General features: G+C 40.7%; 1 protein-coding gene across 3 annotated transcripts in view; it reads left to right on the top strand.

The window, feature by feature from the left end:
* Nucleotides 1-447: 447 nt before the first annotated feature.
* Nucleotides 448-13,196, top strand: part of HERC2 (HECT and RLD domain containing E3 ubiquitin protein ligase 2) — a 113,356-nt gene continuing 100,607 nt past the window's right edge. For all 3 annotated transcript variants that reach the window (XM_040584822.1, XM_040584823.1, XM_040584821.1), the window contains exons 1-3: nt 448-547; nt 1,374-1,490; nt 12,337-12,451. In XM_040584822.1, coding sequence (XP_040440756.1) covers nt 1,419-1,490; nt 12,337-12,451 — 187 coding nt within the window. In that variant the 5' untranslated portion in view covers nt 448-547; nt 1,374-1,418. The remainder of the gene's footprint in view (nt 548-1,373; nt 1,491-12,336; nt 12,452-13,196) is intronic.

Below are 13,196 nucleotides of genomic sequence, written 5' to 3'. Positions count from 1 at the left end.
TATGAAATATCTCACGATTGCTTTTTTTTTCTCCATAAGCGACCTTAACAATGTAGTTTGCCGGTGGTCCCTAAAGCGACTTAAGAAAAACAACCCCAAACGCTCTTTTTTTTTAACCTCTGCATCCCACCTAAACACAGGCCCCGCTCCCCACCACCACCGGCCTGGTTTCAGGCGCATCTGCCAGGCGGCCCGACGCCCCCACCCGGCCCCGCCCCCGCCCCGCCCCCGGCCCCGCCCCCGCCCCGCCCCCGGCCCCGGCCCCGCCCCCCCGCTGCGGCCCGGCCGGGGCAGGATGTCCCGCCTCCCCCTCCCCTCCTGATTGGCCGAGAGCCTTGCTGGCGCAGCAGGGGCTGAGCCGCGAATTGGCCGAGTTTCCCCCATCTCCAGTACCGAGGGAGGGACCGGCGAGCGGCTCGGCCGGCGGAGGGGGGGGGCGGGCGGGCGGGCGGGGGAAGGAGGGGCGAGGATTACCCGGGGCCGAGCGGGCGGCGGTAGCGCGGTCGAGGCGAGGCAAGTGGCGAGGAGCCGCCGCTGCGGCCGGCCGGTGAGTGCGAGGGAGGCTGGCGCGCGCGCCGGCGCCTCCATCTGCCTCGGCGGGTAGAGGGGGGGAGACAGAGAGCGGGCGCGCCCCCCCCCGCCCCGTGGAGCCGGCCGCAGTGGGGGGGCGGTGGGCGCCAGCGCGCCCGGCCTCGGTGTAGCGGGGAGGGGCGCAAGGGTCCGCCCCTCCTCAGCTAGGGAGCCCCGCGGGGGGGAGGGCGGTGCGGCCCCCGCGCCGTGTGCAGCGACCCCTGCCCGGGCGGGGCCTCACCCGCCCCTCCTGCCCGGCCCCGGCCCCCAGGTCCCGGCCGCGGGCTGCCCGAGGTGGGATGGAGCGGCGGCTGGTGGCCGTCGGGGCAGTGACAGTGGGCCGCGAGGGGGGGGGGGGATGCGGCCGGGAGAGGGGGGTGGTGCGGCCGGGGGGAGCCCCCGGGCCTCGGCTGCTGGCGGGGGAGGAGGGGGCGCGGGTGGCCCTGATAATCGCTTTATGCTGGCCTGCGGCTTGCGTAATCTGCGATCAATTATTTATTTCATGCACCACTTATGGGGCTGGGGGGGGGGGCGCGCGTTAGGCCTCTGCTGTAGCTCGGTGCAGCAGAGGGGAGGCTGCGTTCCGCCAGCGCTACAGGGAAGCGAAGTAGGGGGTTTGGGGGTGCCAGGTGTTCTTAATGTGTGTTTTTCTCCCTGTGCATTTTCAGGGCTGTGATCGGGGGAGGTCCTTATTCACGATAAATTTCTAAAGATCCAAGTGGAAGCCATCCTAGTCTGAACAAAAATAACCTTGTGTGGTTAATTTCATGCACTAGGTTGTTATTTTTCTCGTTCTGTGGCAGGTTGGGCTGCAAAGCCAGCCTGGAGAGGAGGCTGGAGAAGGAAACATGTCTTCTGAATCTTTTTGTCTGGCTGCTCAAGCTAGATTTGACTCCAGATGGTTGAAGACAGACTTACAGGTAAGGAGTTAGATGTATTGCATTGTGACCTTTCAGGTGCAGATCAAGGATGCTTTTAGTCCAGATAGCTGACAGACAGAAGACTGCAGCCTTCCTCTTGAGATAGGTCTTTAGGGTTTTTGAGTATGCTGGTTTAAAACCTATGTTGAAGAAACACTAACTTACTTTAAGCTGCAAGTAGATCTGTATTGTCAGTCCAGTCCCTTCTGCTTAGATACAAGCTGGACTATGTACGTATGTTATTTTTGCAGAGTGTCAAAGTGCATAGCTGCGAATGCTAGAACTATTATTATTTTGTTCTAAATAAGTAAAAAGTATTTATTATTAATAATATTAATGATACTAGTATCATTACTGCTAGAACTATAAATTTTTCGCTTAGGCTGTTGCTATGCTTTTTGCATGTATATGAGCTAGTGGCTTTAATACACAAGAGAACTGAAACAAAAGGTGATGGAAGTCCAGTGTATATTTTGAAGAAGTCAGATTAACTTTTACTGTAGTTGTTTGTATAATGGGTATAGGCTTCCTTTAAGTTTTGTTCTTTTTGAAGGGAGCAAATTTTTTGTCAAAGGTATGTGCTTGAGATTTGTTGAAATGTGCTGGTGTTTGGTGGAAGTTTTGTTTTAGAAGATGATCTTTTCATTTATCAAAGTTGCGTGATACAGAGATGAGGATACTATCATGTTTTCCCAATTCAGGTTTGAATATTAAGTGGAAAGTACAGAAGAGCAGAGTGGTTTGGGTCAGTTGATGTTTGTTTCAGATGAAATGGGTAACTAGACTAAGTCCTCGTCTTGTTGGTCTTCTTCCTTCCCCCAGATGTTGCACATAGGTTTCTTACTTTGAATAACCTTTCCAGGTTACTGCTCAAAACTCTGAAATTCTTTTTGGGGTGGGTCAGCCTGTGTTACTCCTTTGTTACAGGTTAATATTAGCAAAATTTTAGAATTTTCATCTTGAGTGACTTTACCCCAGATAACATGCTGGTAGTCTGAATGGTTGAGTTTGGCTGCTCTTTTGGTTAGACAAGGGTGTTTCCCCATGCAGTTGTGATTCAAAAGCAGCCTTTCTCCAATATTTTATGTCAAACAACCTAAATCGGAATCAGAAGTGACAGATATAGCCTTAGAGGTTACATTATTTAGTAGGTCTTATATGTAAATGCTATAAAATGACAGGGCTTGCTCTTGATTTGGCTAGATTTGTTCTATTTTCATCTTTTATTCTTAACGAAGTTAAATGCTCTGGGTAATGAGGTAAATAAGCATAGTAGAAAACAATTTAAAGATAAACATATTAAGAAATATGGAAATATTCTTGTGTTCCCTGGAGGGTGGCTTCTAGATTACAAATATGTTGCTTAAATTTTTGTAGAATAGAGGAGAATTTTAACTGAAAAAGTGGCAATCTTTGTTTGTAACAGCTGCTGACTATGCATTGCCTATTTTTCTTCCGTATTAATGGGGTGCAAAATGTGACTGTTCATGTGATCTGTCAGATTTTTCCTCATTTGTAGCACTATTTTTCTACATCCCTTTTTTTTGTTTATGTAAACTTTTGACAGGAGGGTTTCAATTGTGATCCAGACCTTAAGGATTATTTTCAGCTGTGTGTGTAAAACTGCAATGAAATATTTCTCTTTTATGAGACTGTTGTTTAGTTAATATATTGTAATAATTCCTTTTAATAATAAAAATCTTAATTTGTAACAAATTTCTATGAATAATCTCTCTTATAAATAAGAGTTCTTTATGAGTAATAACAAGGTAGACTCTAATTGCCAGGGTACTCCCTTTGTTTTCTTCCAGTCATGCTGTAGTCAAAATAATGTGATTAATGAAATAAAAGAACAGTAATCATTTGTGATCTGCTGGATGCAAACATCGCTTCTCTGGAATCTGAAGACTAGCCAGGCCTCCTGGCTATAATGTAATTTTCTTATTAGATTAACTGTTTTTGGTGTTACACAGGTCCTCATCACAGAACTTTATCTGGACGTATGTGTTCAGTATTTTAAAAAATGTGCATGTGAATCTTGAATTGCTCCTTTTTAATGCATTAAAAGGCAGATGTTGTGTGTCAAGTAATGGGGTTTTGGGCTCTGGGGAATTTTTCTATTGCACGATTGGCTATTTTAGCTACTCTTGACTAGCATGACCTAGCTGAGTGTGAAATTTCTTTATAGGTATAAATCCTGTCTCTTAATCCTTTAAGTTCTATGTGTACGGAATACGCTGATTTCCCATTGTGCATGTTTTTACCAGCTAACTATAGAAGAGTGTTATTGGTGTTCAAGAGACTGTCAACAGGAGTTGAAAAGAAGAGCACGGTATCTAGGAGAGGTTCGAAGAAAGACACACGAATTTATGTAAATTAATCAAGCTGAACTACAAAATATTGTTTGGAATTAGACCCTGAAACTCTTAGCTTTGCAGCTAGTTTTTTTTAACTTTTCACTGTACAGCCATGCAAGAGTGGGTAGGTGAAAGACCTTGGAGAAACAGTTATATGGGGGAACTCTTACCTTAGGAGACATATAGAGATGGATTAATCTTTAAAACTATTTTTTCCTTGTTTTTAGATAAAGTTTGTTGCAAATTTTGGGGAGGAGTGTAGAATTGGAAGTGAAATGTTTCATTTGGTGGGCTGGTAGTCTCTGAAGTTTGACTTGCTGCCGCCTTATTTTTTTTTTTTTCTTCTGTGTGTTGTTTGTGTGGGGTTTTTTTTCCTTTTTTTTTTTTTCTTTTTTTCTTCTTCCTTCACTGTGGCCAGGGAGTTCGCTCTTTAGACTTGATGACTGTGGCAGTTATTGTGGATTAAGACAGTGAAATCTCTTTGAAAATCATTAGATTCTTTTTTGCCTTAGCTCAAGATGTTGCATCAATAATGTAATACACAATATTATAATACTATATGCATTAATAAGTCTATAATATAGTGGTACTAATATAATAAGAAAAGAATGACACGTGGATTTTAGCTTGGATTTTGTTTAATCACCTGTGTGCGTCACTGTTCCAGCTGGCATCCAGTCCAAATTTAAATGTTCTTACTCAGTTTTGGGATGTTACTCTTTATGAGGCAAAGCCAGCGTGATGTAGCATATTACTACTGTTCTTAAGAGAATGTCAAAGACAAGCCCTTTTGTAATAGCAGTGAGTCTCTAGCCTGCAGGATTAACTGGTATGGAATGTTAATGGAACTGTATCTTATTCCATTATATTTTTTGCTTATATTTATCTGAAAGTATTCAATATTAATATAGGAAGCCAAAATGCTCTACAAAGACCCAAGCGCAACTCATGACTGTTCCATGTCGTTTTACTAACTTTATAAGTTATTAACCTATTAGTGTATGATTTACAGCTGCTAGTATAATTTTGAACTGATGAGAAACACTTGTTTTATTAAAAATCTAAATTTCCTGGTGGAGCAGAATTAAGATATTCTGTGTTGTCTGAAAAAAGCTGAAAAATTAGGATAGCTCAGCTCAATATGAGGTAACATCAGTAGTACAATATGTAATGTGTTCTCATATTACCTACCTCATTAATATGTGTATAATATAATTAATAAAATAATACCATGAAGTTATAAAACAGGTGGATTTTAGTACAGGGCGCTTTTTCATGGGTCACATTTAATGTAGTTGCTAGAAAGGTTAGTATATCACTGAAATTTCCAACTTATTTTTTTAAGTTGAATTTATACATTTAAAAACACCTACCTATTTATGTCTATTACTTGTAGAAACCATCACATTTATAGTGATATCTGTGTGTAATGGGAAACTGTGTTTTAATGACTTTCTGAGGAAGGCATCCTTTTTTTAAAAAAAGAAAGTATAAAAAATATACAAATTGAAAGGAACATTAAAATTGTTTCCATAAACCTAGATACCTAGTTTGCTGAATCAAACTGTGCTTAAAATAATTCCGATTAAATAGATGTACTTTACTACTAATTTAGAACTTTATACAGAGAACTTTAATTAGTGATGACTGAATAATGAAAAAACTAGAATTGCTGTTGACTAATGGGATGCATGTGTGTGTTCAAATGGTGTTTAATTAGTCTGCTTATTCTGGATCCTGTGGAGAGCTATTGTGCTTAATAGCAGGGATTAGAGGTGAAAAACTTTCGTTTTCCTGTAGTGTGGAAAAAAACTTCAGGTAGCAGTCAAGGTGCAAGAGCTGTCTATGAGAGCAATATGATGCATTTTAATCAGTTTTCATTGAGTTCGTGGTTGGCAGGCTATTTCTGTCATCTTTTGCCACAGAGATGAGAGTAAGCTTTTTAAAATTAAATAGCCAATTGTAAGAGTTGCATTGGTCTAAAATCTTTGAACCTTCCCTTCAAAGTTATATTTGACATTTTGAGTTACATGAAAATTGCCCTCTTGTAGCATCTAGGTCAGTGTTTTTGCTTGTGAGAAGATAAGGTAAATAAATGATGTCTTGACTATTAAAAGCAAGAAGTTTGTGATGCTTTCTCTGTTTGTTTGATTTCCTGCTAATTTTCTTCTTAATTTGGGGTTTCTGATGAAAAAATGAAGACCTTATGTAGAAAGTCTTATAGCAAGCAATTACATTTTTAAGGGAAGTGAAGATTGCAGTAGGGATTTTTAATATTATTTAGAAAATGAAGTAGTGCTGTCCTCTAAAATAATGGATTTCAAGAGGGAGGAGTAAGGACTATATATATGGAGTGATAGATTAGAAAAATCAGGTTTAATATTTATGCAAATATTTGGGCTCAAACTACTGTTCTGCAAATGAAGCAAGTTAGAGAATTTCTCTTCTAAGTTTGAGGGAGTTGCATGGTATTCCTTTGCGTATGACCATTAGCTGTTACTAAACTTTTGCAACACATGTAAGACTGGTAGACTTGTTATGGGGACGTTTCTAGTTTAACCCCAAATCTGCTGAAGTAATGTGGGACTCCTGAACTTTTCTGTCTCTGCTATCAGAGCTTTAGAGTGGTATGTTTAGATCTAATGATGTTGCACAGTGCTTTGCGTAGCAGCTGTGGTTTCAGGGCATGCTTCAGCAGGGAAGGAAGGAAGTTAGGTGACAATGAAAAAGGAAACAGAAATTGAACGGATTCAAAAAAGCGAAAACAGCAGAGACTTGGGAAAGGATTTACTGTTCTGTGATTTTTCTTCACTATTACTGGTCTGAAAAAGTTTTTTTCTTTTAAATCTATTTCTGAAGAAAAATGTTTTTTAAATTAGTGTTTAAAATGCAGCCAATGACTAATGCAGAAATAACTGAATGGAAGAACAGATTCTCTCCCCCTCCCTGCTGCTGGCAATTCTGAGGTGAAGATTATTTAAGTAGCTTATATTTTAAATCCAGATTGACATTTTGTGATTATGAAGTCACTTTCTTGAATTTCCAGTGCAGTTACATAATCAGAAATCCTTCCTGAATCATTTCCTGTCCTTTTGTGTCATTTTCTTCTCCTGGCTTCACTCTTCTTGAGCTCGAATTAACTTTTATGGAGGCTTCTATGCTTTCTGCATGAAAGTTTGTGAAACCATATCAAGAACATGATCTGCAATACCACATGGAATAAGCTTCACTTGACTTAAATAGTTGACTTGAGAACAAAATCACAGCTGCTGATTATTCTGAAAATAAATTACTAAAAGCAAAAATGTAGTGGTGCTTTGAGAATTCTCAGAAGCTTACCCAGTTAAGATTGCAAGATTTAATTTTCTTGAAATGTAAGGAAATGTCAATGTCGATGCCTTATTCTCTAGAGTTGTTGGGGATGGACGAGTGTTTCAGTGCCAGCCCTGTTGGAGGGGTGGCAGCAGCACATGCCAGCAACCAAACTAGAGATCCCTTTGACTTAATTAAATCTTGTAGCAGACAGAATAAATTATAGTTTAACTGCAGAGGTAGGATTAGCAAAAAGTTAGAGTGGGGGCTACCCAGTTTACAGTACAGTAGACATTCACTTTGAAGTCTTTCTGTTTAGGCTCTTGTATTTTTGGCTTACGTTAAATGAGCAGGGCTGAGACTTAGGTCTGTGTGGTAAGTATGAATTTGGTGAGATATATGCTGTATGAGTGCAGAGATCAAGACATGGTTTGGGGATGAGAATGTGTGAGAAATGGTTGAAGTGGCTTGAAGGTGAAGTGGATATGAGATGAGGATAATCTGGCTGTGGTCTTATATGAGAGGAGGTCAGGAGATGCCATGGGAAGAACAAGGGAGATCTGGGGTATGGGGAATGGCACTTGATTTGGTGGAATGAGTGGGAGGATTAAGAACATGGGCCAAGGTTGTAAGGGGCAGTGGATAGTGGTGGTGGAGCATGGAGCTACTGTTGTCTCTGTTTTGGGAAGGCAGCATGTGTGTGGTCAGGCAAGCAGGGACGCGGGGCCCTTACGGGGTTTTTACAGAGTGTACATCTCTGGTACTGTTGCCAGTGGCAAAAGTTCAGTGAAACTTAATTATAATTAATTTGTTATCTTACTGAGTTTGTCAAGTTCACCCTTTTAAACATTCACAAATGAAGTTACATCATTAGAGAGTCAGATGTCCACATAAATCAAGCAATCTAGTGGGAGAGTGTTAGACTTAACAAAACACAGGTCGGTGTTCTTGTACTTCAGCTCCAGGATGTCAGAAACAATGAAGATGCCAAATGTGTTTTTCTTCTCTTACGCTGCCACCATTACACACCTTTGATTGCTCTGTGAGTTTTCTTTGAAGAAATGAGTGGAAGAAGAGCCATATTTTTGAAGAAGAGTCTTATATTTTGGAAAACAGAAATCAAGAGAGATATCTTCTAATTTTGTTCTGAACAAAGTTCTAGTTTTTCCTGTCTCAGCACTTGGATTTGTTGATAGACTCCTTGCAGGTGACTGAATGCAGGATGTATTGGTGGGAGCAAAAGAATTAAATAATACGTGCTTGTGCTGCATAAGATAGTCTTAAAACACTGCAGAAAGAAAGAAAAGCAAGATTGTGTAGTCAGAGAAGGTATTTGACTTTTGTACAACAGAATTGACTTAATCTTATCTTCAGCTGTTAGATTCACAGAATCGCAAATGGTTGAAGTTGGAAGGTACCTCTGGAGATAATCTATCTGCTCCTGGCCCCCTGTTCAAGCAGGGCCACCTAGAGCCAGTTGCCCAGGACAGTGTCTAGATGGCTTTCAAATATCTCCAAGGATAGAGAGTCTACAGCCTTCCTGGGCAACCTGTGCCATTGCTCGGTCAACCTCACAGTGAAAAAATGTTTCCTGATGGTCTGAGGGAACACTGTATGTGTTTCATTTCATGCCTACTGCTAGTGGGCACCACTGAAAAGAGCCTGGCTCCATACTCTTTGTGCCATCCCTTCAGATGTTTATATGCATTGAGGAGTTCCCTGCTGAACCTTCTCTTCTTGCGGCAAAATAGTTCCAGCTCTCTGAGTCTTGCCTCACAGGAGAGATGTTCCAGTCCTTTAATCATCTTTGTGGCCCTTCGCTGGACTCTGCAGTACGTCCATGTCTTGTTCATACTGGGGAGCCCAGGACTGGACGCGGTACTCCAGGTGTGGCCTCATCAGTGCTGAGTAGAGGGGAAGGATCACCTCCCTCGGCCTGCTGGTAAGACTTCTCCTAATGCAGCCCAGGACACCCATTAGCCTTCTCTGCAGCAAGGGCACATTGGTGGCTCATGTTCAGCTGTGTCCACCAGGACCCCCAGGGCCTTTGTGCAAAGCTGCCTTCCAGCTGGACGGCCCCCAGCATGTGCTGGTGCCTGGGGTTGTCCCTCCCCGGGTGCAGGACTTTGCACTCCTCCTTGCTGAACCCACGAGGCTCCTGTCAGCCCATTTCTCCAGCCTGTCGAGGGCCTGTGGATGGCAACACAACTTTCTGGCATATTAGCCACTCCTCTCCGTTTCTGTTGATTAAGTGAAATATTTCTCGTAAGGGAGTTGTGAGGCTTCTTTTTATAGTTACAGAGTTTTGGGATCATGAAAATAAAATTGCTTGAACGATTTATCACTTCAACTCAGGCTTTTTCACTTTTGGCTATCATAGTGGCAATTTACTGTTTAATATGTCTACCAAACATAAAGTAGATTAATAGTGAACTTGTTACAGTCGGAATTGAGTAGCCTTTAGTTATGTCAGATTACTGTTTCTTGATTGTCCTTTGAGTTGGTTGCTTTGATTATTGCTAAAAATAATAGTTCAGTGTTCCTTTACTTTCAAACATGTCTTCTTTCTCCACTCCAACACATACACCACCCGCAAAATGTTAACTACAACCTGATTAAGAGCAAAATTTTTATCTGAAGGCTGCTTGTGGAGTGAGCTTCCACAGGAAGTATTTGGAGAAGGAGGAGGAACTCTCTCTGACCTATAATCCTGGTGGTTTCTCTATCTATATGCAACACGCCAAGAAAATGACTTTGATAAGAATTTGAACGCCAAACCCAAAGCAGAAGAAATTTTGTTTACTTCTTCAGTTTTTAGTTGCGTGCAGGACATGTGTGAACTTTGTGCTGTGTGAAAGAATTAGAGGTTACAAAATAGAGAAAATTCTTGATTCTACTTTACAGCAATGCTTAGGAAAGTAGTAAGGTTTCTGAAATAAAACAGTGCTGCATTATGAAGAACCTTGAATTCAAAGCCTGTAGGTCCGTAGATGGTAAGCTTAAGGTCTGTGAGAATAATTTTCCATATGAAAGTGATCTCAGAATGTAGAATAAAAGGTATGAAAAGGCAGTTTATTAGACAAAAAGCTCTGTGACAACCATAATTTATTATGCGGACCATTTGGAGGGTTGCCTCACTATTTTTCCAAGCTTCTATTTTAGCATAGGTTAGCATTCAACAGGTTAATGTAGGTTGGTTGGTTTTTTTTTTTTTTTTGAATCTTCTATCATGTATGAGCCAAAAAGAAGTGTCTTTAGGTGTTTTTGCAAGAAAAAAGTTGTGAAAAATAAATTCCTTAAGTACCCCTCTAAAGTATATGACCACATCTGATGAAACAGAAAGTAAACGCCATTTATTTTTGAAATATTTATAGAGTAAGAACAACGCAAGAAATTTGGTCAGCGGTGAACGGCTGTTGTATTTTTTTCCTTTTTGCATTGTTGAAGCGCAGCTTTACTTCAAACTACTCCATTTTTTAATTTAAAAATAGCCAAATGTAAAGCTTTTAGTGAAACACAGAATCTTTGCAAAAGCTCTTATGTGCTCTCTAGCTCTGGTAGAACAGGGACTGTACCTTTTGGTAAAGCATGGTCACGGTGTAATTCTGGTGTTGCAGAACTGATAAACTCTAGGTAAGCTGAATGATGTCTAGCTCACACTGTGTGATTCTTTCCCCTCTTAGCCCCCGGAGATAGGAAATAGCAAGTGACAAATAGGTAGGATGTGACAGCTCATACTTTATGCCGAAAGAAAAAAGGTGGAAATCATTAATGAGTGGATTTCTGAAGTATGCAATATGAAAGTCACAAAACTACTGTGGTGATTTAGTGTGTTACAGTGGTGTCAAAACATGAAACTTGTCTTTAATCCTTCATGGTAAGTGAGATTAGCTAGCTCAGCAGATGGCTTCCCTGCTGGTGGTTGTGGCTCTTCAAAATCTGAAATCTTCAAAATATCTTTAGGAGATAGATCAAAATAAAGTATTAAGTGGGCTTCTGTGTATAATGGGAAATATTTTGCAGCGATTGTGTAAGTAATGTCTTTGTGTTACTCCTCAGTTAAACCACTTCAGATCTGAATACTAGTTACATAACACAAAGATGCTTCTGAATAAGCCTTCTGCAGTTTTTTTTAAATGTCTCCACTGCACCACTTTGGTATGCAAAAGGTATTCTGTTTTTCAGTTTCGTGTACTCCCCTCCTCCCTTACGCTGCATGGCTGCAGATTACTGCCTGGTTATTATGGATTTCACTGGGGATGTTGACACCTGTTTTGCAGTGTTTTATAAAGCAGAGAACAACATCAGTAGAAGACAAGTTATCCCAGTCCTTAGGATTCTTCAAGGGAGATCCAAATTGATAAATCATTAGGAGACTCACGTTACTGCTGGTGCTTTCCCGAGTGCTGCCAGCTAGCACAGTCCTGCCATTTGTTCTGTTGCAAGTATTTGTCCTATTGCACACATAACGTATTGGGAGCTGACCTGGGCTGAGGTGACCCTTCACTCTTCCCCAGGCACAGCTGGTTTTAGTCCTGATCGGTTCCATAATCTGGCTCTGCATGTGAGAGGAGGCATTATGGCAGCTGGAAGGAAGACGGAGGGCTCTGAGAGATGCTTTGCACAGCAGAGCCAGTTTGAACTGGTTACATACCTTTATGAACCTGTGCCTCGGTGTAGTGTGTTCTGGTTGAGTGCCCAGCTCTTCAGTTGCTGGTTTGGAGAGGGGACTTCCTTCATGCATCCCTGTTTTGTGACTTTGTTTGGATAGCTTTTCCTGAAGGGAAAAAGGACACCTCTCCCCATGTCCCCCCCTGATTATTGCATGATGTTATCTTGAATGTGTGGATAGTTCTGAGACCAAATCCATGCTTTTGAGAATTTTTCAGAGAACGTTCATCTTGCTGTATTTGAGCATATCTAAAAGTTACTTCTTTGTGCTTTTAGTCTGAAAATAGCATAGCTAGAGAATCATATATTCTGAAGGTAATTTTAAACCCCGGTCATATATACACACAATGAATATACTAGTGAGGTGATACATGTGTTTTCTTTCTTCTGGGACAAAATATAAAATCTGATGTATTTTGAATGTTAGCTTGAAAGAAAATTGTTTTGTGTAACTATATATATATTATTTCATATATAAAAATATATTTATATATTATTTTTAACAGCTTGCTTTTACACGAGATGGACTATGTGGCTTGTGGAATGAAATGGTAAAAGATGGGGAGATTGTATATCCTGGAACAGAGTTAACACAAAGTGGTGAACTACCTCCAAGAAAAGGTATGGATTTTTAAATTATTTTTTTCTTTGTTCATTTTTTCTTTCATCACAATGATGAAAATGGAATTCAGATTTCATGGTATCACAGAACTTTGGATTATTATCACCTGTCTATACAATTTGGTATTCATGTTTTGAATTAAATACAGTTGAAACTGATTTCTTAAACGTACAGAAAAGTAATGTCTAACCCTTCAAGTGAAGACTTAAATATTTTCCAGCCCTTTGAAATTAAACTTCATAACTAGGCATGTTGTTATGAGAGAGGCTTGGCAGTGTCCTCTTGTTTGGTATGCTTGATGTGTTTACAGCTGAAGCCTTTGTTTAAAGGAAGTGGACTGAGGAATGGGGTAAAGCCAATACTGCTATTTCTAATCTTGTTTACAGTCTTCATAAAGTAACTAAAAGGTCAGCTAAAAAAGTGTGCACAATCTTAACTGAGAATGTAGTGTTGTGGGTTTTTTTTTTGTCTTCTACTGTACTTGAGAGCAGTTCAAATGTGAATCTTTCAAATGGAAGAGTAGTAGATTTATTTAGATTGCCTTTGTGGAGGTGGATTTTGTTTTGTGATGGGCTGTGACAAAATGGAGTGATTCTACTTTTGCCTTTTTTCCTTTTTCTGATTGTGGTGCTCTTTTGACTGCTGATGGAACAGAAAATTAAACTAGTCAAAAAAGGAAGAGGTTTAGGTTTCCTAACCTGCGGCACCACATGGTCAGATGAGTTTTGTCCATAATTTATGTGA

This window comes from Falco naumanni, chromosome 2 (genome assembly GCF_017639655.2).
Source record: "Falco naumanni isolate bFalNau1 chromosome 2, bFalNau1.pat, whole genome shotgun sequence".
NCBI classification, from domain to species: domain Eukaryota; kingdom Metazoa; phylum Chordata; class Aves; order Falconiformes; family Falconidae; genus Falco; species Falco naumanni.
Note: the sequence above shows the minus strand (reverse complement) of the source record. Positions and strands in the feature narration are given on the sequence as shown.